General features: G+C 36.1%; 5 protein-coding genes across 8 annotated transcripts in view; 1 reads left to right on the plus strand and 4 right to left on the minus strand.

The window, feature by feature from the left end:
- Positions 1 to 8474: 8474 nt before the first annotated feature.
- On the minus strand, positions 8475 to 10856 carry LOC116014116 (60S ribosomal protein L15-like). Its single transcript, XM_031254115.1, has 4 exons — positions 10750 to 10856; positions 10474 to 10640; positions 9019 to 9216; positions 8475 to 8936 (listed from the first exon to the last, which is right to left on the minus strand). The coding sequence occupies exons 1-4, from the start codon at positions 10751 to 10753 to the stop codon at positions 8691 to 8693; spliced, it is 615 nt and encodes a 204-aa protein (XP_031109975.1). The 5' UTR covers positions 10754 to 10856; the 3' UTR covers positions 8475 to 8690.
- A 2292-nt stretch (positions 10857 to 13148) lies between these two features.
- LOC116014118 lies at positions 13149 to 15010 on the plus strand. Of its 2 annotated transcripts, none has more exons than XM_031254120.1 (4): positions 13149 to 13599; positions 14104 to 14320; positions 14412 to 14505; positions 14619 to 15010. In XM_031254120.1, the coding sequence occupies exons 1-4, from the start codon at positions 13196 to 13198 to the stop codon at positions 14879 to 14881; spliced, it is 978 nt and encodes a 325-aa protein (XP_031109980.1). In that variant the 5' UTR covers positions 13149 to 13195; the 3' UTR covers positions 14882 to 15010. The 2 variants fall into 2 exon arrangements, with proteins under 2 accessions (XP_031109980.1, XP_031109979.1); XM_031254119.1 differs by having other exon boundaries at positions 13150 to 13599; positions 14592 to 15010.
- LOC116014117 lies at positions 14920 to 18257 on the minus strand. 3 transcript variants are annotated; one of them, XM_031254118.1, is made up of 10 exons: positions 18132 to 18257; positions 17984 to 18057; positions 17799 to 17863; positions 17614 to 17680; positions 16821 to 16860; positions 16173 to 16237; positions 16030 to 16093; positions 15783 to 15874; positions 15387 to 15689; positions 14920 to 15309 (listed from the first exon to the last, which is right to left on the minus strand). In XM_031254118.1, exons 2-10 carry the CDS (start codon positions 18023 to 18025, stop codon positions 15175 to 15177), a joined length of 873 nt encoding a protein of 290 aa, XP_031109978.1. In that variant the 5' UTR covers positions 18026 to 18057; positions 18132 to 18257; the 3' UTR covers positions 14920 to 15174. The 3 variants fall into 3 exon arrangements, with proteins under 3 accessions (XP_031109978.1, XP_031109977.1, XP_031109976.1); XM_031254117.1 differs by having other exon boundaries at positions 15387 to 15680; positions 16173 to 16399; XM_031254116.1 differs by having other exon boundaries at positions 16173 to 16399.
- Positions 18258 to 18878: 621 nt separating this feature from the next.
- LOC116012939 (PLAT domain-containing protein 3-like) lies at positions 18879 to 19730 on the minus strand. Its single transcript, XM_031252606.1, has 2 exons — positions 19653 to 19730; positions 18879 to 19395 (listed from the first exon to the last, which is right to left on the minus strand). Exons 1-2 carry the CDS (start codon positions 19728 to 19730, stop codon positions 18946 to 18948), a joined length of 528 nt encoding a protein of 175 aa, XP_031108466.1. The 3' UTR covers positions 18879 to 18945.
- Positions 19731 to 20467: 737 nt separating this feature from the next.
- The window catches only part of LOC116011903 (autophagy-related protein 3), a 5451-nt gene continuing 2334 nt past the window's right edge, over positions 20468 to 23584 (minus strand). Inside the window, exons 2-10 of the mRNA XM_031251329.1 lie at positions 23324 to 23394; positions 22746 to 22862; positions 22506 to 22672; positions 22220 to 22305; positions 22085 to 22136; positions 21646 to 21711; positions 21124 to 21251; positions 20755 to 20858; positions 20468 to 20667 (exon numbers count right to left, since the gene is read on the minus strand). Of these exons, the coding sequence (XP_031107189.1) occupies positions 20762 to 20858; positions 21124 to 21251; positions 21646 to 21711; positions 22085 to 22136; positions 22220 to 22305; positions 22506 to 22672; positions 22746 to 22862; positions 23324 to 23394 (784 nt within the window). The 3' untranslated portion in view covers positions 20468 to 20667; positions 20755 to 20761. The remainder of the gene's footprint in view (positions 20668 to 20754; positions 20859 to 21123; positions 21252 to 21645; positions 21712 to 22084; positions 22137 to 22219; positions 22306 to 22505; positions 22673 to 22745; positions 22863 to 23323; positions 23395 to 23584) is intronic.

The raw sequence follows: 23584 nt of genomic DNA on the forward strand, positions 1-23584 counted from the left end.
ATTAACGAGCTCGAGCCTTGGGTGGCTTGAGCTCGGCTCAGCTCGGCTCGTTTACACCCCTAATTGGATCTCATCAACCCGGTTATGAGTTAGTCTGAGCCTGGATTGGTTAGTGGCCTAGTTCCTTGATATCATGTATTGTTTGTGATACTGCTAACTAATCTTTTCCCCCAAAAAGCACCCCCGGTGCAACCCCCGTGCATTTAATGTGCTTTATATAGGGGAGATGAGAGGGAACAGATATCGGGCTTCCAGCATATATGTTTGTCACGTGCAATATAGAGATTCAACGACTATTCTCCTTGTTTCAGGTGTCCTAAAAGGAGATGTCATCCTATACACGGGTGATTTGATGGGGTTTATGCTTGGTGCGTAACGACGAGATGAATCAGCAATGATGTGGTCACATCACATCCCCGATCACATGAGGTCGGGAGGTTCGAGGCCTCTATGTCAGTTCAGGTCAGATATGACCGTTTAGGGTTATCTATACGATTGTCGAGTACAATTGCTAGAACATTGGTGTATTTCCCTATGATTTTGAATAATAAATATATTGTCATTTAAACAATATAATATGAGTGGATTTGTTGTATGCACCATGGAGAAGTATTTGTTAGAACCACTAAACCCTTTCCAAGTAAATATTTATTGTTTATTAAGAACTATATATGGTTCATAATCATATAAAATTTAAGTTTCACAAATATTTTTTTTTCTCGGAGGATCCAAAAATGTAAGAAGAGAGTGATCGAAGCATTAATTTGCAGGTGAATATATACAAAAGAAAATGATGGGTTCTACCAATCTACACCACAATAAAAGTGAGAGTACTCAAGTAGTATATGGTAGCTGTTCACGTCAAATTGACTTGGGAGAGCTTTCAAAATGATGGATAGATATGATATATATGCACTTTGTATCATTAATTTTGCTAAAGTTTACCAATCATAACTACAATGCTTCAAAGACAATCATTCTTCATTTGTATTTTATACCACATATATACTTCTCGTATATATTCAAAAGTTGAATAATCTCAATTTACATTTTCCATGTGGTTTACAGCTAAAATTTATCTAATTTACACCCTCATAGATATCGTTCAAATTCAACAAGTTATTATTATTTTCCAAAACATAAAAATACAAACGTAATTTCATTGAACATAAAATAAATTGATATCATAATTCAATAAATCGACATTAATTACATATAAATTAAGAACTCAATTCACGAAGCATGCATGCATGGTTGCGTTTTTTTATGCTTTTAAGGATCGTCGACGATGGCAGTAAATGTCGGACTAAGTAACTTGGATCAATTCATTCTGGGATGGCATTATTAAAAAACGGCTTTTGTAATTAGTAATTAAAGGCGTGTTTGGGCGCCTACATACTTCAATTTCCAATTAGATTCAACAGTCAAAGAGGGCGATAACAGTTAGTAGGTGTTTTATCACACTTCCTATGCATTGCCTAGAAAGCAACAACTAACAACAAACGAGCAGTGTTGCTTAGACTGTTCATAAATTCCCTTGTCTGTACGTAGCTGCAGAAAGCAAAGCACACCAATGGCAATGGCTAGCGGCGGCCGGCAAGTATTGGGTAATCATCATGTGATTTATGCTAATTCAGCTGAACACTGGAGCTAGGCCTTTGCGCAGTACAGTGATGCTGTTTCGATCCCTGATCTTTTTTTTTTTTCAAACTTCACCCTGCGATCAGCTGTCCAATTGATCGAGCTGTCCATATGGACACTATGTCAAAAGTTATAACTAATCGTGAATGCTCAATTTTATTTTCTTATACTACTACATTTTCGAGAGGTAGGGTGTTGAACTTGACTTTTCAGGCCTCCACCCAACAATTCCCTAGGCCCTAGCCCCTTGATTATAGGCTTGGCTCTTCACAGACTTCCACCCAACATTTTTTTATACAAAAATTATGTTTCACTCACTTAATTACCCGTTCGAGCTAATTAATTAAAAGGTTAATCAGATGAACTTTTTTTCTTCCTTACGATGGAAGGACAACACTATGTAAACAAAAGCGCTAAAAACTACACAAAACGTGACAAGGTCACCAACAACACAACCGACCATTAGGTGCAAGTGATTAACTTTATTTTGAGAATTATGAAGAGCGTGTAAGCTAAATTGAACACCTTCACGTTTCACACGAACACTTTGTAATCATCTAATCAGCATGTTCATTTGTCTAATAATACTACAAATGCCTCACGAAACCATTCCAATCTTTAACCAAGCAAAATCTCTCAAACAAACAACATTAAGAATGTGAAACTATGGATTCTTCTACAACGTTAAGAATGTGAAACTATGAATTTTTCTCGTTGAGATTTCTCAAATGCAACCACTGGATTGCTCTCCAAATCAATGATCAGTGGACCCATCGAAAATAAATATTAAATTAAATTAAATTGGTGATTAATCATAATTATTGTCTGGTTCTAGAAAAAGCATTGAAACTGTGTTACCAGGCCATTTCGTAAAAATATTTCGACTTTAATGTGGAGCCCAGGGACAGTAAAGTGGGCCCACATAACTTTGTCTCCCTCATACCCTTCAGCCCATGACCTGCTAATAAAATGGTGCTTCTGTCACGCCTGTAACAACGGCGTGCCGTTTCTCCTCGCCCGCGTGACACTGCCGTTATAATTCCAATTCCATTATGATTTATGAATTATGATTTTCTCTCTTCTCTTCTTTTTTTTTTTTTTTTTTTTTTTTTTCACAATTTGATTGCAATATAATATTAAATATTATTGACTTCAGAAAAAAATAACAAAGTGGATAAAATATCACAAATTTAATTCTTGTGGTCTATAAACTATTACACGAACATAATTTGTCATATGTTTACACTCGCACGAGTAGTGATTGCGGATTCCTTTCGAAAACCTGTCGGGCCGATTGGTTTCGAAAACCAGTCAGACATAAACAGTTTGGCCCATATTGGTTTCCGAAGTGAAACCAATTTGGCCGACTGGTTTTTGAGCGGTGATTTTGTGATATCTGATTCTTGATTATTTTGTTTAATGTTTAATTATACATCTATGCTCATTTTTTCAGAAAATGAACTAACATATAATCATATATACCAAGACAATTTTCTAAAATGCAACCAAACACTAGAAAACAAAATGTTTTATGGAGAATGACTCATTTTCCTGCTTTCTAAACACACTCTAAAAGTTGATGAAGGATAGTATTCGATATTATCACTTGTGACTATTCAGATTTTGTTTAAGTCGTGTTTATAAGAAAATGTCTTATTCAAAATTCTTTAATGTTAATTACATTTATTCTAGGTATCAACAACACTAAGTTATTGAGTCAAAATAATATTCATCTGTTGTTAATTGAACTCTTATCGCTTTAGTTGAAAATTTTACAATTGTAACAATTCACTACTCTAATCGTAGCGATCCACTATTTAAGTACCTTCAATTATTGTTCATCTAAATAGCATTTTAGAAGACCACTATCTACTCTATTATTTTCTACCAAATGCACCCTTACTAGCTAGATAGATGAAGTATGGGCAGGCCACGCTGCAGATATATGCAAACAGCTTTTAGACTAAGCTCCATCGCTATCAATTGAGGAGCTCAAAAGCATGAGACTTAGAAGTTACCAAAGCAACAGGCAAACATGGCAAAATCAACTATTGAATTTCCAATTAAACCCACAAAAGAAGTGAAGGGTCCTCATCAAAATAAGGGTGAAAGTTGTCTCTTTTCATTGACACATGACTACTCCACCTTAACTAACACTAATATATTTAATATTGTACTCACTCATTTCATGCATATAATTATGCCCAAAACCATTATATGGTTTATGAAAATTAAATCTCACAACTTTAATAGTAAACAATTATAGGCCAGGGTTTTCAAAATTAAATTGATGATATGGACTAATATGAATTTCTTCTTCTGTATCCGTCTTCACGTGTTGAGTCAATCTCAGAGACCTTGAGAGACTTTCTCTTTTCAAACGTTGTTGGCTTGATATATATGATTTTAACTCGCAATATGTGGATGAAAACAATAAATTAAACTTATACTTCAACATATATAACATGTTGTTGAAATGGGTTGTAACCAGGCACATGTAATTCAGTGTACTATAGTACTACATATATAGCCACAAAAACTGTCTTCTTGCTGTTGGAATGTCTTCCACTTTTTGATTATGCAAATTCTTATTACCTCTAACAGCTTTAATACTCTATACATCATCCAAGTTATATTCCCCAGAATTACCATAAACTTAATGGAGATCAGAAAGTGTAATAATATATGCGATAGTGACAAGAGGTAGCTAGGTGCCATGCCTGGCCTAAAGGATACACAATTTATTTCATTAGAAATACATTATCCCAATTATTGGTGCATTAATATTAAACACAAACAATTTAATAGACCAAAAAAAAACTTGTTATTTGTAAACTACTGTTAGCCTCTTACACAGGAACATGTTTACTCTCTATACATTTTTTTAAGTAATAATTACAGATTTTTCTCGTCATTTAAAAAATATTATTCTTTTGCTATTATATACGGAGTATATATATACAAACATGCACAATAGAAAGAGAAGATTGAAATGGTGTTTTATGTGAGAGTTTGATGCGACATGTTTGGATGGGCAGCATGCAAGTGCAAGACAAAAGGCTGCAGCATTCACAGTTTTAATTTAGCAGTCTACACTCTGATCTGATCTTCATACCACACTATACTATAAAGCATGCATGGCTAATAAAGCCATTTGTAGCGTTTGACTTTAGTCCCCTCCCATAGACTTTCATCTTCTCACCCATTATATGAAAACAAAAATGATTTTTTTTTTTTGTTTTTAATCAATTAAAATATATCAGTAAGGAGAATAAGCAACTGAAGCAAATAATAATTAATATTTAATTTAAGACGTTAAAAATTTATTATAACGGGACTAGAATTATAGAACAAATCATGTGCACCGTTAAAAGAATTTTTATGCAAATTGGATGACAATCTATTGTGAATTACATTAAGTGGATTTCACACATACTTTAGTTTTTTGGGTGTACCCAAAGTTTTCACCGTGAACACAATAACACAATGACTAATTCACTCTCTGAATTATATATAGGCACTTCTTTGTGTGGAGTAGTTGGCTTGATCGTTAACATACTATTAATTAATTTTCATTCACTTTTACTAACGAATTATGTCAGTGTGATATGGCCATAATACCATTTGTGTTTTTATCATTATTAAAAAAAAAAAAAAAGTTAAACAATGTGTATATAGGTAAGTATTACATTTAGAAATATCTTGCAAAAGAAGGGCAAGGCTTAGTATTTATCAAATGATTACATTTCTTACCTTAGTGGAGGACAAAATCATTAAGCTTTGGAGGTGAGTATAAGTGGCATGTGATAGACCCAATTTTGGTCAAAAAAACATATCCATGACCTTATCTTACCAAAATCATTTCTATTTTCTAATTAAACCCCATTAGGGGCGTACCAAATACGGCCCAATTACATCCATAGTATCCATGCCATACAGTAAGATATCAACTTAATTATAAGAAAAAATTTACATTTACTATCTGAATAAGCGCTCAAGGTGAAGCATGCCTTGTGATCTTAGACTCTTAGTCGATAAAGAATCAAAAAGAGATAAATCTGTCTAAGTTACACATACTTAACTGGTTAAAACTGAGAAGCTAAAGCCAATAGGTAATGAGTAATAAAATTGTAATAATTGATTTTTAATGTTACCAAATGAGATAGAAATAGTATCCATGCCATACACTAAGATATCAACTTAATTATAAGAAAAGATTTACATTTATTATCTGAATAATCACTCAAGTTACATGAAGCATTCCTTGTGATCTTAACTCTTAGTGCGCGTCCATAAAGAATTAAAAAGAGAGAGAGAGAGCTGTCCGTAAATAAAATTGATCGAGATTAAATTAGATTAATTTTAGTCCTTACCCTAGAGTTTTGAATTCTCTGTGTAATAATGGTTAACTCAAAAATGAATTGAGCTTTTGGTGATTAGATAGGCAAACAAACAAATAAGAGATCCATGCATGTGATCAAACTGTATACATAATCACCCATTTGAAACCTTTTTTTTTTTAATCTTAAAACTAAAGTGAAAATTTGAGGGAATAGATGAAAGGGATTTCACATGAAGATTGAGGTCCCATATATATAATATATGATTACATATCATTCATGCATGTTAAATCAAAACTAAAGTTGCTTTAAAGTGAAGTGTGTGTGTGTATGTGTGTAGGTGTGTGTGGGTGTGTGTATATATATATGTATATAAATGAGTTCCCTTACGGTTGACCTTCTCCGGTGCAGTTGTGTGGTTGCTTTAGGTGTGTAATTTTCCTTCTTAAGGTGCATGAGTGTTGAAACGTAAGGTGAGTGGACCTAAAGCTTAAGGTGCGTGGTTAGTGTCTGAGTTGTTGAAACTTACAGTGCGTCATTTTAAAACCTTAGGTGCGTGGTTTGTGTTCTTAAGGTGCATGACTTGTGTACTTAAGGTGTGTGTACTTTGTGTATTTAAGGTGCGTAGGCCTAAAACTTTAGGTGTGCGGGTTTGTGTTTTTAAAGTGCTTTGTTGGTGTGTTTAAAGTGCGTGATTTGTGAACTTAAGGTGCACCATTGTAATGCTTAAGGTGCTTAACCGCACGGTAACCCTTTTCCGCACCTGAACCCTTCCCAAATATATTACAAGTATTTGTCTTCATTTGTGTGTTTGAATTTGGGCAATTCCTTGTGTCATCTCTTAGCAAAGCACGGAGTCTAGTAAGGAATATAGTGCAACCTTTTAAAGAAAAACTCAAACTAGGTAATCATGGTGTTTTAGAAGATTGGGGTTGTGGGTGGTGGTTTCTGTAGATTGTTTACTTTTCCACTACTTGGGATATACTTTAATTTGTGCAAGCTAGCTGCTACCTCCATCCATTCTGCACTCTATTCTACTCCTAAATCATCATAAGTTTCATATATTTCTTTACTTTTTCCAACTTTTCTTGCCCAAGTTTTCAATGATTATAATTACCTAGTCACTGTAAATGTGATGTTGCTCATTTCTATGGGTGTTAGTTGGAAGACAACCCATGGCACTCCTACAAATCATCACCTATTTCCATGGCCCCATCATCCACTCTCCATTCTTTTACAATCAAATTAAGATTTCTAGTATAGTGGCATCCAGGTATACCCCATATGAAAGGGGTGAATTCGAGACTCAGTGGGAGCGATATTGACTTTTTGTGTTTCAGTAGGTCGATAAAGTTGTTATAAGTATCTTAAGAAAACAGAATTAGTTTCAATTCAAAGATTAAAAATCAGTATGTTGAGAATACACATTACTCTGCACTGATTAACGGGTTAAGTCAAGTAATCCAAGATACTATGCCCAACAATACCTTTCACATTCATACTAACAGCTAAATGGAGATGGGGAAAGAATATTAAGGCAAAATACGCACAAGATGACAAGAAAACCTACACATTTGAGTAAAAAAGTAAGAAGAATAAATAAGAGGTTATGAATAAGCTGTAGTTTTGCAGGAGAGATGAAAACAGCTGTGCAGCCATATTGTAATGAAGCGTGCCATGATTCTTACTTTTGCTGGTGACAGACAGTTGTGAAACACCCTAAGATTTTACGTATATATGGTTGTTATAGATATCAATGCCTAACCATGGTTTTAACCATTAAAAAAAAAAAAAGAGGAATTGACTTCCGCAAAGGATCAAACTACTAGGCTACTAGCTATGCTTGAAACAGTCAAATCTCTGACCGGACTGATTAGAGCGTAAATGATACTAGAAGATACATAATATGTTAATATAAGTGTATCATGTAAAGTAATTTTAATACTGTTTTAAGTTCATAATATGTAAATGAAGCTAAAGATTCATAAATTGAGTATGCTAATGAAGTTAATATATTGAGTTATGAAGTTGTAGTATTGTGTTTATGCAGCTTCTAAACTTATTCTATTGGCTTAGTAGTCTTATTCTTTATTTATTAGTACAATTATATGGTTGTATTCAATTTGCATTTAAATGTAGTTTTGAATCTATGTTTGACATGAAATCATGAATATATTAAGAGATACTTGGTTAAAAATTAGTATGTTTTTATTATAGATTTAAGATATTAACTTAATGAATATGTTCTTAAATTATGTCCATGTAATACTAAAGTTGCAGAATAGCATAGTATTGGACCCCACCACTGTAGTTATATGGTTTGGGCCATCCAATTTGAATAGGTTCAAGATATAACACAATAGTCCTACTATGGACACATCAAAAGTTTTACTTGAAAACTAGGTTCGGATTCTATGTAAATTGAAGAGTTATATTGGTGTTATATAAGGTTGTATGTAACTGAACCTATTCGAATTTAACTAGCTCAAAATCTAATGAAAATGCAACTCAATTCAAACGCAACAACAAAGGACAAGTGATATTTTAACTTTAAACAACAATGGACTGATTTTCGGTGATGTCTTAGGTATCTAATATCTTGGATGAAAAACAGACAAAATTATAGTCTTGAGCTCTGCAAAACAGTGAACAATTCCCATCATAGCAAAACAAGGCAAAGAAACAAAAACTCCAAAACAGTATCTAGCATTAACGGTAGCGGCGCAGGGAGAGTGTCTGGTTCCTCTTCCAGGTCGCCCTTCTCGAAGGTCGGGCTTTGTGGTGCAAGTGTCCCCTTCCCCGGAGACCCCTGTACTTCTTCCCAGCCGAGGTCAGACCGCGAAGCTCTCTGTGCTTGTGTACAGGGTTGCACAGCCAGTTGATCCTAGGGTCGTTGCGGATTGCAGCGTGGGCGGGATCAACCAATATTACCTCGTAGTACTTGTAGGTGGAATCCTGAAGTCGGAAATGTCGAAATTAGTATATGCAGTTAAGGGATCACGTAGAAATAGAGTGGAGGAAAAGTCTCCGAACAAACCTCGTTAATCCAGTAAGAGTTCAAAACCCTGAGGCCACCGAGTTTCCTGCCAGCGCGCTCCTCAGCAACCGAGCGTTTGCTCCGCTGAAATTTCAGCTGAGTCACACCCTGGTTTGTGGGCTTGCCATAAACAATACCCTTGGGAACGGGGCGCTTTCTACCACCACGTCTCACACGAACTCTATAGATGACATAGCCCTGTGAATAGAATATTATTTCTTAGCAAGTGAGAGCCAAAAGAACTGCTAAGACAGAAGGCAAATATGAAGAGTGGAAATCAAGACCTACAAATAATAACACCAAAACATTTCACAATATAAAAAAATCCCAACAGCAAGATTTAATTCAAAGCTACTATGCATTATTGCTACAGGTAATGAGACTACCGGATCAGAAACTAGGTAGCAATTTTATTTGTAAAATGTCTCATCAATTTCGAAAATAAAGTAGAACTGATTAACAGACATTATGCAATGCAATAATAATACTTACCAACACAAATGGGGAATACATAGACCAACACCCATTTTATGGAATCAATCAAAATCATAAAACAGACACAAGAAAGATGACAAAACGTGCAACATGAACTACAAAGCATGTCATAGTTAGTTTAGTACAAAATGAAAGCTACACACAGTTGAAAACTCTGAAGTGGTCAATCACAGAAACTTAAGTCCACTCATCTCCTTCCTGTGATACTCAAAACTCCCTAAAAACCACTGAATAATGAATGTGAAAAATTGAAAGGGACTGTCAAAGTCTGGTGTGAACAACAAAGCAAACATCTACTAACAGTGGTGGATTTCCTTTTCAGTTGAGAACATTCAATTATACACAGCAAGCAAGAAATGGCATACTCATCCAGATTAAGCATGCAGTAAACACAAACTAAATACACAATCACAAAGTGAATATATAAACAATTATATTGCACTCAACCTTTTCAGCTGAAACCATTCGATTATGCACAACAACCAAGAAATGACATACACGTATGGATTAAGCAGGCAGTATATGAATTAAACAGCACACAATAACAAAAAGGTACAAAAACAACAATTATATTGCACTCAACCTTTAAGTTGAGGTCATCCAATTGTACAAAGCAAGCAAGAAATGACATACACACGGATTAAGCAAGCATTAACCAGTAAGCATGAATTAAACGACACACAATTTCAAAATGAATACATAAACAACAATTATACTGCACTCACCCTATAAGTGGAGGTCATCCAATTATACACAGCAAGCAATAAATGACATAAGTAAACACAAATTAAACGATACACAATATCAAAATAGATATATATAAACAACAATTACATTGCAATCAACCTCAACCACTTTAGACCGCGACATACATAAACATAGAAACTCAACAAAACCGTGCATCACAAATTACATCAAAAAGTCATCACTCAAACTCAACTTCAATCAGTCTAGATATACCTGCTTAGCCTTGTAGCCAAGGCGACGAGCCTTGTCGGGACGAGTGGACCTAGTGACGCGAACTATGGAAGGAAGCTGGCGGTACTCCCAGCACCTCACCCTCAGCAAAAACCTCATCACATCCGATTGCTTCTTCCTCCATAGCTCCGATACGTATGTGTACGCACCTGAAACATTTCAATCGGAACAACACACACTAAGAATGCAGCTTTACCTCACCTCAAAACTCAAAGAACAATCGATTCACGAGCTCGGCAAGAGAGAAGCAACACTTACCCATCGTGGAGACGATCTGCTGCCTTTGCCTGCTGGTATCCTCGGCTAGTCGGCTGAAGGAAGGAGCTGTGAGGGCATAAATAAGTTGAGAAGGTGCCACTGCTAGGTTAGATCAGACAATTAGATTATGGGCTCCAAATGTTGGGCTGGGCTCGTCATCTTTACGGCCCATTTTTCAGTTTCTGCGGCCCATTCTTCATTTTTTTTAGTTAGACCACGAGCTGTCCTGAGCAGACCCTAAAAAACACATTTAGACTCATACCATACTTAGACTAATTTTCACTCGCATCGAACCGGCCCAATTATGGGGTAAAGTGTTGGCAAGATTTATTTTTTTATACAAGAGGGGTTCGGACTCCCGATCTCTTTTAAGGGATAAGAGTGTACAATCACTCATGCCAACTAAGCTGGTTTTGTAACAAAAAATAACTCTCAACAACATATATCTCGACTCTTTTACTATATAATATATACTTTTGTGCATATAAGGAATCTAACTCGTGACAACATTTAAAAATTTGTAGAGAAATTAATATTCATAATTTATGTGTATGTGATCTAACGTTGATGTGATTATTTGGAGTTGTTGAGTTAGATGATGGATAAGATTATAAATTGTTAGGTAATTACTTTGTTACGATTAAGCTTGTGAAATTACGAGTGAATTGATTTTGTCAAATAAATTGATAAATGATTTAGTGACAGAATATTAGAGTAATGAAATGTTGAAGTTTATAGCATTTAGTGTATATACGTACATGTATGTACAAGTAATTAGTCCAAGTTGGACCTACTAATTGAACCAAATTTAGGACATTCGAAATTGGATAAATTATGTCTTAGACATAATAAACTCTATGCTTCACTTGTTTAAAGGATGAAATTTATGCTTTGAAGTTTGAAGTTATTTTTCAAATGGTTGAAATTAAATTTCTTATCTAAATGAAGCTGGCAATTTAACTTCTTCAAACTATGTTAATTTGCTATAATTAGGCATGCTTAAATGCATGTATATGTACGAGTAATTAGTTCCTCTTAATTTTTTTGGTGTAAAATCCTCGCTCGCTCCGAGAAGCACATGAACTGATTCAAGGAGAATTGTCACTTGTGAGAATCGAACCTGGATTATTTCGGAGTTCTTACTCACAAAGAAGTTCATTTAACACTTGAGTTACACCTTTGGATTATTAGTCCCTCTTAATTAAGTCCAAGTCACAACTACTAATCGGACCAAATTTAGGACATAATTAAACTGTTCAAAATTGGAGAAATTCTTTCTTAAACATAATAAACTCCATGCTGCAATTGTTTGAAGGATGGGATTTAATTTTTGAATTAAAGTTTGAATTTGTTTCTCAAATGGTTGAAATTTCTTATCCAAATGAAGTTGGTAATTTAACTTCTTCAAATTGCCATGTTAATTTGCCTATAAATAGTCATGTTTAATGCAAAGGTGGACACGGCAGAAGTGAGGAAATGATTTATTTTTTTTTTTAACTTTTACTGCGAATTTGATTCACATAAAATATTTAAGGAGGAATGAAATTAAAATTCCATTACTTATTTGTAAAACACATATTGACAAATATTTTTCTTGTATTTACCATCATGATTGAATTTGTTAAACAACCAAATTCAATTGTTATAACTTCATTGTGTCTCAAAAAAATTTATATTGAGGCTATTTTTTTAATGGTTTAGATGTTGCCTTATACTCGTATGTTTTCTCTATCTTGCTTGTTGCTCTTGATATATATAAATTTAATTGCTTCATCAATTTCTGTAATGTGTGCTTGTTAATGCAGCAAAAAGTTGCTTGGAGAACAGCCCCTACTGTGACGTATAATTACTTTTGTTTGCGAGGTTTTACAAGTTAAACATCCATATTTTACACCACCCTTTTTGCTCATATAGAAATCAAAATCAATTTATCTTACTCAACACTTTCGTTCAATAATATTGAACTTTATTACGATATAGTATTTGTATCTAATGAGTCAATACTATCCTCACCTATTTGGGCTTGAACCTATGACCTACGATTCCATTTCATTTGAGAAAGTCACTTCGTGCTACTAGACGACAAGGTTATTGACATCAAATCAACACATTAATTTTGAGTTAAGAATAAGAAAATATTCAAAATTAATTTATATAAAATGCGTGCATCTCTATTTAAGTTTAAAAATATAAATATGATCAAGATCGAGCCCAGTAGCTACAATAACTCTCTTGTCGAGGTGACTCTAATGGATTGCTGAATCACTCTGATTTATTTAAATCCTGTTGGGCCAAGCAGTGAGCAAGAATAGAATATAATATAAATATGACGTTTTAATCTGCGAAGAAGTTCTAAAGTCCATATTCTCTCGGGAAAAAAACGAATAAAATATCTGCCTGATAAACACATAACAGAATTGAAGCACAAAAAAGCGATAAGGAGAAGATGCGGAGGTCTCTGAGCGGTGGCAGCGGAGGGATCGGCGGAGGAGGCGGCGGCGGCAGCATGCTTAAGAACATTCACAGAGCCGTCAGGGCCGGCGTTAGCAGCGGCGGCGCCGCTGCTCGAGAACAACCGAGAAAACACACTCTGAATAATCTGCAGTCCCATGCTTCAAACATCTTAACGCTCTCTACCGCCGCCTCCGCTCCTTCATCGCCTTTTTCTCCGTCCGCCGCCGCGCCTTCTCGCTCTTCATCGCCGGCGTGCAGCGAGGAATCTGAGTGGGAATGCTTGGACGACGGACGTGAAGATGAAGAAATGGGGAACTACTTTTACGACGATGAATTTGTTTTTGGTGCTGTTCCTTCGTTGGACGAGGTTCACCATGCATTCTCCGCTCTTCAACAGTGAGTTCAAATCTTTCCAAAAATCTTATGATGCCTTTAGATATTGACAAATAGAATGAAATCACATGTAACAAATTCCATATATTATTCTTATGTTCTACTTAATTGCTTCAATTCCTGTAGCATATTGTGTCTATGCAATCTATGATGCACACAAATTTGATTTCTCTGTGTGGTAGTGATGTGTGTTTTCACATTTCAATCGTTAAATTTGTTGTTTCTCCATATATTGTATGTATGCAATCTATGTTGCACGAAAATGTAAATTATATATTACATATTAGGGTCTGGTGCAAGTTGATTAGCTTATTAGGTAGTTTGATTGGACTTATTATTCAACTCTACGAGAAACCTAATCTCGTAGTAGCAGAAGCAGCTTTCATCTCCAGCCACAGTTGATGTGTGACTCTCACAGAAAGAGTGTTTTTGCGTTTTAATCATCGTTATCATCGTCAGGAGTTGTTGACTTGTTGTCATGGCTAATTATGGTTGTGGTTTTGTTAGGGTGTTTGAGCCTGCAGCCTCAAAGAGTAATACCGCCACCAGTGCACTCAAAGACACGGCGGAGGAAATTGGTATTCAGGCTAGCTCGACGCCATCAGGGTCGTCGGATTGGATGGAACCATCTTTACATATCTGTAATTCAAGAATGGTGAGGCCTTATGTCCCAAACAGAGTATATGAAGCTTTTCATCTGATGCAGACTGAGCCTGCCATCAAGGTACTATACCATTCAATGCCTAAATTTCAATTGCAATTTAAGCCAGGAAATGTTGTAATTAAAGCTCATGTTTCTCCCTTTATCTCCATAGAGAATGGTTGTTTCATTGTCATCTGATAAAGCTGTTTGGGATGCTGTTTTGAACAATGAGGCAGTGAAAGAGCTCAGAGATTCACTCAAGCAAGGTTTATATTGTTTCCATAAACGCGGCAAACATGTTTAAACCGATAGTAAAATTGCACATTTATTATTGTTGGTTGTGTTATGGCAGTGACTGTACCTGACCGGGCTTTCGCAGGGAGCACATATGAGGAATCTGTGGCGTCGAATGGGGAACCAGACGACGTTTGGAGCTGGATTTTCAGCAATGCCAAGACAAAAATGATGGAGGTGATTGACAAGGTGATGACGTTTATAAACGACTTGTTTCAGCCTCCTGAAGGGGAGAAAAAAGCATCAGAAGGCAACACAGATCTCTTAGATCAAGGGTTCAGGACTTCTTTCTTCCTCTCAGTCCTAGTTTTACTGATAGTAGTTGTGTCTCGAGCCCAGAAGGCATAATACTCATCAAAATCTGTCGAAACTACATGAAAAGGCTATTTACTCATGCACTTCTTTTCAACAACATTGGACATATTCGATTTTCTTGTACACAGAATCAAAGTAGTAATGACACAACATATTTTCGCCTTCTACTTGTCCAAAGCATTCATTCTGCAGATGGAGGGACATTGCTGCATAGAAGTTACATGTAGGTACAACTAGGTACAATTAGGCTTCAATATCCAGTGACCATATCACCATAGGCCATTGTTTTCATGTTATATCCATAGCATAATGGTGGTGATCTCATACTAGTCCAGGAGTGAATCGATGTCAGGAATCACGACAGCGTGTTTGTAAATGCCTCCCAGCTTACAGCAGGTTTTATCGACGGTGTTGATTGCAACAACTTCCTGAGCCGATGAGCATCCTACCCCAGGCGAGACCTGCAATTCATTTGCCATTATTACAGAAGTTTGTTAATATACAAAACAGTCTAAGACTGGGTAAGGATGTTACTTACATCGTATAAGATGTTTCCTAGTTTCAATTTAACTGCTCCACTCTTGTAAACCAGCATCTTCCCCATGTAACCCCCAGGCAACTCTTCCAAACTGCATCCCTTGTTTGGACTGCTTCTCCTTCTCAAAACCGTCGGGTTCTCAACTTTTTCTTTTCCTTTTGCACTACTTGGAACCTCAACTACCTCTTTTCCCTTCGTCGATGCAGCAGGCAATGCTGTCTCATCTCCAATACTCTTGTATGAAGGCAAATTATTAGGAATCTGAATAAAAAACAGTCTTCGTTCATCTTCATCCTGTTCATCCTGGTCATCGAGGGTAACAAGTGAATTAAATTTAAACTGCTTATTCTTATTTCAAGAAATAAAAAGTACAAGCAAATTGCTAGTTGTGTTTACCAGCAATCCAAGGTCAGAAGAAGGATGTATTTTGGTCTCATCATACTCCACATTTCTCGCTGCCTCTCCGAATTCTTCTTCATCAAGGATTTCTGCAGGGCAGATAGGCAGGAATAGATGGAATTATGATATTGTTAAGCAACTATGAAGTATGAAAGGCGGGCATAAACACTAAAAATGCTTAATGGATAAAAAATATATGACCTCTGCTTTAAAGAAATGTTATTCAATCACATCTTGAGAATACCTGGGTCTCCAGAATTAGGCTTCCTTAGAGGAAGAGTGATAGGATAGTAGCTATTCTTGTAATCCTGCAAAGGCAAAGTCAAGTTTTGACAACCCAAGGCATGGGCATTTACATGTTAGAAAGATGAGAAAAAAAAGTATTACCCAAGGTTCTCGGTATTCTCGTTTTTTCTTCTTTATGCTTTCAGCTTTCGCCAAACGATCTTCATCTACATCAACATTAGTATTCGAAGGTAAGGCCACAAGGTCTCGCGGGTCACCATAACCAGAACCTTTCAATCCCGCACTATCACTCGTCCCTTCCCTAGGATTTCCATATGTCCTTATAGGAGCTGATGATGCCACTCCATGAGAAAATACAACTTGAGCCGCTGATTTATTAGAGAAATTCAAGAATGAGGAGATTGTTGATACACTACACCACACTCTCTCTGTAATCTTTTTGGTCTCAATCCACACAATGAGTATGGTCATTGCCACTACAATAAAAACTCTCAATTTTTTGGTTCCTAGTTTTATTCTGTGTTTTCCAGTAAGTAAAATGTCCCAGTAACTACTTACTAGTCTTTAGACTTCACATGCTATCACCAAAAAATTCATAATCTTTTCGAGATTCCAGAGGTTTTAATCCTACATCACTTATGCTTGACAATGGTCAATTAGGCATTACTTTCAGTTACTAGATGCAAAGATCCACGAACTCAGCAGGGTATACAATAATAGGCTGGAAACAAATGCAATGACAGAACATTGAAATCTTGAATTAATGAATGCAGTAGAGATGGAAATTACCCTTCTTCTCAGCTTTAGGTTTCCCCCTATTCAGATGCTCCTGTAAGGAACAAATCCAAGCATATAAGTTTTTAAGATTAGAAGGGGAACTAAAGATTATGCATGAATCTTGCAGTTTCTTAATATGCCCTAGTTTCCTACTTCAATAACAAGCTAGGAAAGCAAATTAAACATTTTATGTTTAAAAAGAGCTTACTGATCAAGACTCAACTGGATTAGTCTCATCTCATGAGATTTGTTTTCTCATGCTGTTCTTACAATTAAAAAAAAAAAAAAAACTATCAAAATTACCCTGCCCTTTTTGTCCTTTTTTTTTTTTTCTTCCTTTTAGAAAATTGTACTTTTCGTTCCTAAGTTATAGGGTAATTGTAAAATTCGTCCTAAATGTTCGTCATGCTCACTTTTCGTTTCTAAGTTATCATTAACGTTGTACTTTTTGTCCCTTTACTACTAAAACATTATGAACGAAATTTGAAATTTTAGTATAACTTAGTGGCGAAAAGTACAACGCTAATAATAATTTAGGGACGAAGAGTGAGCATGACCGATGACACTTAGAGATAAATTCTACCATTCTTATATAACTCAGGGACAACAAAATGTAATTTTTCCTAAAAAAAAAAAGAGTGCAGAGGATAATTCTCTCAAATAAGTAGACGGTAAATATTCTAACCCAGCAAAATAATTAAACAATCCCTATTGGTATGCTCTAACACATATGCAGTTGCAACTTGCAACTTCGGAGCTTCTAGAGTATGATATACAGTGCCGAATCACCGTTCCGGTAACTTACATTGGCTCGCCGGAGAAGACGAGCGTCGGGAACTTCATCATCAGAAGCATCGTGCCTGCTTGATTCTCTGCAATTTATACATCCAAAACTAGAATTAATCATATTATTCACAGAAAAACAGTAACATCAAAACGAAAACACTAACAGGAGTTGAAAATTCGAGTAAAAAGGAAAAGATCGAGTACGTTCTGAGTTCGACTTTACTCTTAGCTCTGCGAGGACGAGGAGGTGGCTTTGGAGCAAACCTAAACTGTAAATCATGAAAAATGAAGAGGAGAAAATTCATATCGAATTAAATGAATTCGTAATTACTGAGTAAGAAATTGAACACATAAATGAAGTAGAGCAGACGAATTTCAGAGCTCAAGACCTTTCTTGACGACGTAGGAGAAGAAGGTAAATTTGGATCCATGGTGTTTGACAAATTCTTTCAAATCCGAAATTCTGGTAAGTCAATGAGAGATGAGCATCAAAGTATCTGCATAGGAGTCGGATAGTTCAGCAAAACAGAGACTTACAGGTTGAAGACGACGGAGATCGAGCTCAGAAAAATGGAAGGAGAAGAAGATAGGGCCGGTTTCGACCTGCAGACGTCAAGCAAGAAGAGAAGACAGATCTCCAACTCGGCTACTGGAGAGTTTTGTTTGGTCGTGGAGTAGATTATACATATAGCTTAAATAACTATATAGGAGCATTAACTTCCACCCAAAAAAGAAATGAGAACGTTTCACAGCCGTCCACGTGCGGGCGGTGATATTTTCGTAAATAACTCAAACTTTGGTACAAGTAATTGTGATATAAGTGCACCTAGTTTCACGTACAAGTGCACTTATTTTTGCACCTATTTTCACTTACAAGTGCAAGTGTTAAAACAACGCATCTTTAAGTGTTAAAGTGACGCAACTTAAATGTTAAAATGATGCCTCTTAAGTGTTAAAAAGACGCACTTTAAGCTTTGAAACGACGCATCTTTAAGCTTTAGAATGACGCAAGTTTCAATAAAGACTCACATTGAGTTCTGAAGTGTATAATTAGTGTACCTTAAGTACTAAGGCAATGTACTTTAAGCACATGCACCTCAATTTTTAAGTAATACGTAAAATGACCAAATTACCACCTTATTTTTTTTAATCTGTATTTATTCTAAATGTTGATTTTAATAAGATGAATGAATATGATTATGTTTCACCTAGACACAATTGATTGGGGTGCATGCAGTGTTTGATTCTCAAATGAAGCAATAATAACTTATTTTTCATCAATAAAGATTGGGAAGATTTACAGAATCCAAAAACAAAACAAAATAAAGAACAAAACAACCAAACACAACATCTATGACTGAGAAGGCGCAGTGGGCTTCCGCACAACAAGAGGCCGTCCAGGCTTAACGGCCCACCCACACGCATCAAAAACCACCGACAACTCATCGCCGGCGAGCCACCAGTTAATATGGAAGATGGACTGGCTACACCCCTGATGCGGCCCCGTAGAGGTCACCTCAATAAACTGGCAGAACCAGCCGGGGTAGTGCCCGGACCCGTCGGAGGTGACGTTAAGCCTGCAAAGCGGAAACTCCAGGCACGCGCCTCTCACGGAGAACATGTCCAGCTTCCCGCCTTCGAAGTAGTCGTGATCTCGGCTCATTAAACCCCACTGCCGGAGCTCCGGGACCCGCACTGAATTCCCGGCCTTGTCGCCCAACTCCACGCTGATTTTCGAGTCCGTTCCGGCCGTCACGAACGCGCCGGTCTGAACGTAGAGACTGTACACGCAGTACTCATCCTGCACCCATTGAATGGAATTAAAAAAAAAAAAAATATATTATAAGCAAATTAAAGGCCGCAAAGCATATATGCCATGCCCGTGTTCCCGGGAATCCACCATTCTTATAAGTTTGTTTGAACAGTTGCACAGTTAGCAAAATCTAAGTCATTGATCTCAAGTATTCAATGGACTCATATAACAGGATAACATGCAAGAAATGTATATACATAGAAAGGCGGAATTGAAGATCAGAGATTATGATCGAGTTACTATACAGAGGAGCCTGCGGTGGCGGAGGAGATAATGAAACTGAAAGCAATCGCTAGGAGGAAGTGGCGACTCGTCGCTGTCATCATTTCTTGATTGGTTCAGTAGTAGTTTGGTAAGGGTTCATATATAGACACCAATTTTCAATTCTTGTATGTATAGAGATGAATTATTAATGTATGTTTTTTGATTCTCCCAAGAATGGAACCTTAGCTCTCGTACGTTGTGGCTACCTTGTTCCTCTTTTTTTGGCTGGTTGGTCGGTTTGATTGTTGCTCCTTTGGACTAATTCTATACCTCTATTGTTCAAAGCACCATGCTGATGGAATATTACATTCTAACTTAATACAATTGATCCAACATATTTCTTAAAAACAATTTTCAGGAATTTAATTGATGAGAAAGTAAAAGTACTAGACAATCTCTCTACTGAGAATTTATTTAGTTATGGCATGTTAATACAAACAATGTATAATAAATTTATAAACACCACTCAACTTATGTATATTTTGTAAATGAATGTTGCTTTACACATTTTATGACTAATAATATTATCTATCGTGTAGTACATTATTGATTATTGTAACAATGACTAACAACTAATTAACAACATAAAATCTTCCTAATGCAATTTACCTCTCTTATGTTAACGTGTAATTTGTAAACTATTACACCGTAGTAAAACTTACATAATATATACCATCAATAATGACTATGAATTTCTCTGAAACTTATTCTATTGGTTTAGTTATATAGAGCTTTGTGTGAATAAGTTTAGTTAAATAGAGTTTTCCCACACAAAGCAATACGAAGATGACGAAGAGGAGAGACAGAGCTAGTAAACATCAAACTGATCATTGCAATTTACAGACACCAAAGTCGCATTAATTAAGAATTCTTTGTCAAACCATTTCCTTGTTCCTTCTAATCAAAGACTTAAGAATGCTTTTTACAACAAATAATTAGATAAACGGGTGACTGCGGCACAATCACAAGCTTTGCTATACGCAACATCGATCTGATCTGAAAAACGAAAACAAAAAAACAGAACTTAAACCACGTCTTTGTGCATTACTTAGGATTGGCGAGAATATAGGTCAAGAGAATTACTTCTGAATCAGGAGCTAGAGCTGCCAAGATCAAAGTCCATGGTGTAATCATACTCAATTGTTGGAATCACGGAGGCCATAAATTTCAAGAATAAGAAGAGGTACCTAAAAAAAATCAATAGCGACAATTTTATTAGCCAATTGGAGAGAAATGATCAAGTGATGAAACATCTGGACATATTTGATGTGTGTAAAGAAAATGATGACCCTGCACACGATAGTGAGGCATCAATTCCAATTTCCACACACATATATACAAGGCATGCTCACCCTTCGAAAGCAATTTAGATGGAGAAGGGAAAAATTATATCTCATAAAAAGAGATGCCAAATGGAATCATATGCACAGGATAGTAAAAAAATAAAATTACTTGTGAACTTCAGGTTCAACTCCTCTTGACATGAGAACATCAATAATTTTCTTCATAACAGCTCCATGTCGACAAGGATGTATGGAAGCATGTTTCCCGGGCAAGTGGGGATGATCTTCAATGGTCACCTGAGTTTAGCAATGTCGAGCAAAAAGATATACAACACCATTAAGCGAAAGAGGGAAATGTTCATGCTCAAGGAATAGAGAACAAACACGAAGCATGCTTTTTTTGTTTTTGGGTGTACCCTGGATTTCGTCGAACACAGTGACTAATCCCCTTGCTGAATTGTAGGCCAAAGCCAAGGATCGAACCCTTGACGTTTGGTTAAGGATGGATGAGTCCCTTCCACTAAACCACCCCCCCCTCAACCCCCCCCCCCCCCAACAGGTTAAACAATGAATTTGCAAAAGCAATGAATTTGCAAAAGGTCATAACTAACTTTTCCCTGCATTAAGTAGTGTGTGACAAGATTTTTCTATGTGAGCCACTAAATCCAAATAACTAGCAATCATGTCTCACCGTCTTGCGAGCATGGTCTTGGCTGACATCTTCAAGTACAAGCTCTGGCTGTAGTAGCATCCTTGACTGTCATATAAAACAAAATGCACATCCTTATGTGGGAAATCAAGATAATAAAAGAAGTAAATTAGGGAGTGATTTTAGATTTTTAGTAGGTGAAAGCCAATAAAATTGCATTCAATTGTCACATCTACAAGAAGACATTACACAAGGAACATAATTAAATCTTTCAAAATTTTCAGGCAATGACACTATCAGGCAGAGGATATAAGGATAACACCAACTTCATAGGAATTGATTAGCTCAAATAAAAAGAGAAATATGTAGAATTTATCCATATGAACAATAGCTTAGAGTCCATCTTTGCTGTCATGAGTGTATTATTCTATATCACATACAAATCATGCTCCACCAGCAACAGAACACGGGACGAACTCACCTCATCATATCCAGTGAGCCAAACACGAGGAGTTTGGTAGTACTTGTCATACCTGAGATTATGGAAAACTTATGAGTTATGACCACATATATACATAGCAATGGTATGCAAAACATTCAACTGAAATTGACTTACGTGATGCTGACATCATATGTCCGAGTTCTTAAAATATTATCGTCCTCAGGCTCATTAGCCACAATATATGTATTTTGAAGTGTACCCTACCATATGAAATAACAATCAACAGAGGTTGGTAGGGAAGTTGAATGATCTAAATATATGATATCTAATTGAGATAATTGTTCACAAATAAAGCAAACTAATCCTTTCCCTTTACAACGTAAGAGTTCAAGATATGGCTAGCTTCCTAGAGCATAGCAAGTTCAAAAACTTATTGTAAGGGCATATGAGAGATTCTTACAGGATCTGATTCAATAAGATTGTCAGCATCCTCAAAGTCTCCCATGTCTGGTATGTCTTCCTCCTCATCACCCCCAAAGTATGAAGGAATTGATTGGATGGCATTCTTCTTACTTATTTCTAACGTGTCTATTGAAGGTAAGTCGTCATCCTCCTCCCTTTTGTTTTCTTTATAAACAAGAAATTGTCAGACTGGATAAAAGATGAAGCTGCTCCTAAACAGAAGGAGTGAATGATATACCTCTCGGTTTCCCGTGTGTTGCCAGCCAACCGTCATTATCATCATTATCAATAAGAACTTCTCCTCCAGCAGCTTCATATTCTTCCTCTACTGATGATGCTCTCCTCAGACAAGGAACTGCATAGAGAATTAGATTATAATCAAGACTTGACAAATTATAGATTTTTTTTATAGTACAACTAAAGGGGATGAGGATTGAATGTAAACCCTCTAACATGGAGATTCAGACCTATGCTACTGAGCAATAAGTTACAGATGCTAAGTAGTTCAAGAAGTTCAATAACAACTATCAGCCTCTTCTCTTATCCATTTCACTTTATCCCTCTTGCTGCATGTGTGGAAGTGGGGGCAAGTCTTAAATTTATAAAAACTCAAATTTTCTAGTGGATACTTTTTACAAAGTGAAGTTAAAGAATTAAATATTTGAAGTCAGTAACTTTTTCAACACCACACAGAGTGGTGTTATAATTTATGGGATTACTATTATTATTAATACAAGTTATTGTAGTATACATCATTAGTTGGCCAGCATATTCAGACAAACTCATTCAGTGTTATAGACCACCAAGACTAATTACCATTTCGAGTGATCAAGTATTGCTTGTCGGCAGGTAAATATGACTTTCTCTTGCTAGGCTCACCTGACTCCCTGCAAGTGAAATGAACTAGAAACTGAGAAAGAGTAGAATTAAGTATTAAAAGCAAGCCAGTAATGATCACAGCAGTTGTGGCATGTACTAGAATTGGCTAAACAATTTTTTAATGGAAAAAATAGAAAATAATTCCAGCAGATAACTACAAACCCAACCCACCCACTTTTTTTTTTTTTTTTTTTTAAA

The sequence above is a fragment of the Ipomoea triloba genome, chromosome 3 (genome assembly GCF_003576645.1).
Source record: "Ipomoea triloba cultivar NCNSP0323 chromosome 3, ASM357664v1".
NCBI lineage: Eukaryota > Viridiplantae > Streptophyta > Magnoliopsida > Solanales > Convolvulaceae > Ipomoea > Ipomoea triloba.